Here is a 2,355-nt window from a genome sequence, read left to right on the forward strand (position 1 = left end):
GGGGACGGCGGCGCCTCGTCGTCGCCGACCGCCGAGGGCGGGCACGAGGGGTGCGCGGTGCTCGCGCCATCGTCCAGCGCATTGGCGCTGGGGGGGCCGCGGGGCGGCGCGACAATAATGGCCGAGTCGTCGGAGAAGCCTGAGTCGCTCACGCGCCGCGCGACGCGAGGCGCGCCGTGCAGCGCCTTGGCCGCGCCCGCGGCGCCGTCCTCAGTCAGGCGCCAAGGCGCCGCCGCCTCTGCACGTGCGCCGCCGGCCGCGGCGGCCGCGATCGCGGGGGCCAGCCCCGCCGCGACGGCGGCGGCGGTGGCGAGGATTGCGCTCGCCACGAGGTCCCCGGGGACCGCGTCCCACACGCTGTGGGGGTTGACGGCGTAGGCAGAGGCCGCCGGGAAGAAGCCGAGGGCGGTGGCGGCGCCCATGCCTGACAGCCCGGCGTAGTTTCCGATGTGCCCTGCGAGCCGTGAGGCGTTTTGAGAGTGTTCAGACTTTTACTTTGGTGCCAGCACCCACAAACGGAGCGAGGAGCACGATGCTGAGCTGGCGTATCTGGTAGAACCTCCACACCAGGCATGGCCTGCTGCCCGCCGCAGCAACCCGCTAAGCTGCCCGCGCACACCTATCAACCTGCGGTTCGAAGCTCAGCTCCAAGCGACCGGGGAAACCCCTCTCACCCGCCCAGGGCAGCCCCGCGACCCCAGTGACCAGCGACGGCCGCACGACCGCGACCGGCAGCCCCGCCGCCGCCTTGGCGCGCGCCACCATCTGTTCTGCCAGGTGCTTTCCCAGGCAGTAGGTGTTGGGGAAACCGAAGTGGTGGCGGTAGAAGTCGGAGCGGCGCTCGGCCAGCACTGGGGGCAGGGCGAGGAGCTCCTGTGGATGCGCGCGCGCGTGCGTGTGTGTGTGTGTGTGTGTGTGTGTGTGAGTGTGTGTGTGTGAGTGTGTGCAAGTGTGCAAGTGTGTGCAAAAGGGAGATCGGGTGATTTGCTTTGAAGTGGTCTTGGTGGCTGGAAGGCGGAGGGTTGTACGTCTCAGATGCGCATGATGTGAAGATGGCTCAGGTCTACTCGCCGCAGCAACAAGCGAGGCGCATGTGACACATTTTTATGCAAGGGCGGCAAGGCGCATGCGCTGACAGTTGCAGGCACCAGCCAGGGGCAGCTGTGTGCCGTTGGACCTGCCCAGTAGCCACCCCTCTTCCACTGGGGGGATTTGACCCCTGCCCTCCCCCCGGCCACGCACCTCTGCGATGCGCTCCCCATCCGCCTCCACCTCCCCGTGCATCAGGGGGTATATCCGCTCCCGCACGGTGGCGCCGTGGGGGTGGTTTATGTTGACGTAAGCAGTGCTGACGTGTACCATGGAGCGCAGCCTGCGGGCGGCCAGAGGTGCTGGGTGTCAGGGTGCTTGTTGTGGGATGACGGGGTGACTGGTTGGTCGAAGATCTTTGTCCCTTGATTGAAGCTACACAGCGTTTGGCGCTTTCAACACGCAGGGACGGAGCGCACCGCAGGTCAGGCAGGGCAGGGGCAAACGTGCGGCCACGTGGAGGCAGGTCCCCAGGCTGAGGGCAGAAGGAAGCTGTGCTGGCGTGAGGCGCGAGGTGGCACGCATGGGTGCGGGCACGCCGCACACCTAGGCAGCTGCGTCGCAAGCTCCAGCACGCGCCGCGTGCCCATGTAGTTGGCGCGCAGCGTCTCCTGGATCGGCGCCTCTAGGCGGATGTCCGCGGCGGCGTGGATGATGATGTCAACCTCGGACGCCAGGGCGTCGACCTCCGAAGTTGAGAGGCCGAGGCGGGGCCGCCCGAGGTCGCCCGGCAGGGCGACGACCTGCGGCCGGGCGGGGGTGCCGAGGGCTTGGGGTTTCTGGGCGCGCGTGCGGACAGGTGTTGAGAGTTTGGAGCCTGGGACCGCGAGGACAGGACGAAGAGGCCGGTGGCCGTCATCAGGGCTGAGCCCGTTGCGGCTGCATTCATTCCGCTGGGCTCTGCCGCGTGCCGAGTGCCTCGCGGCCATCTCCCCGGGGTAGCGGGCGGCTCCCTGGTTGCCGAGTTGTAAAAGGAAGCAGCGGCGGGCGTACCTTGCTCAGGAGCTCTGGCTTGTCTCGCACCATGTGGAAAATCGGCCCCTGCAGCAGCCCGTCGCACCGCTCCTGCGCGCCGCAGCCGCGCTTGCCGCGCAGCAGCACGTACACGCGGCGCACGCGGGTGGTGCGCAGGAGGCTCTCGAGGACCAGGCTGCCTATGTAGCCGGTGCACCCGGTCAGCAGCACGCACGCGCCCTCAAACTCGTGCTTGACCGAGAAGCGCCCGGGGCCCGCCGGCGGCGGGACGGCCGCGGCGCCGCTGGCGGG

General features: G+C 69.0%; 1 protein-coding gene across 1 annotated transcript in view; it reads right to left on the bottom strand.

The window, feature by feature from the left end:
• MNEG_6592 (Fatty acyl-CoA reductase 1) overlaps positions 1-2,355 on the bottom strand; it is a gene marked incomplete at both ends in the record, with an annotated part of 5,382 nt that overhangs the window by 1,823 nt on the left and 1,204 nt on the right. The window contains 5 exons of the mRNA XM_014044933.1: positions 30-454; positions 675-873; positions 1,243-1,372; positions 1,636-1,832; positions 2,083-2,243. Coding sequence (XP_013900387.1) covers positions 30-454; positions 675-873; positions 1,243-1,372; positions 1,636-1,832; positions 2,083-2,243 — 1,112 coding nt within the window. The remainder of the gene's footprint in view (positions 1-29; positions 455-674; positions 874-1,242; positions 1,373-1,635; positions 1,833-2,082; positions 2,244-2,355) is intronic.

Source organism: Monoraphidium neglectum (genome assembly GCF_000611645.1).
Source record: "Monoraphidium neglectum strain SAG 48.87 unplaced genomic scaffold scaffold01084, whole genome shotgun sequence".
NCBI lineage: Eukaryota > Viridiplantae > Chlorophyta > Chlorophyceae > Sphaeropleales > Selenastraceae > Monoraphidium > Monoraphidium neglectum.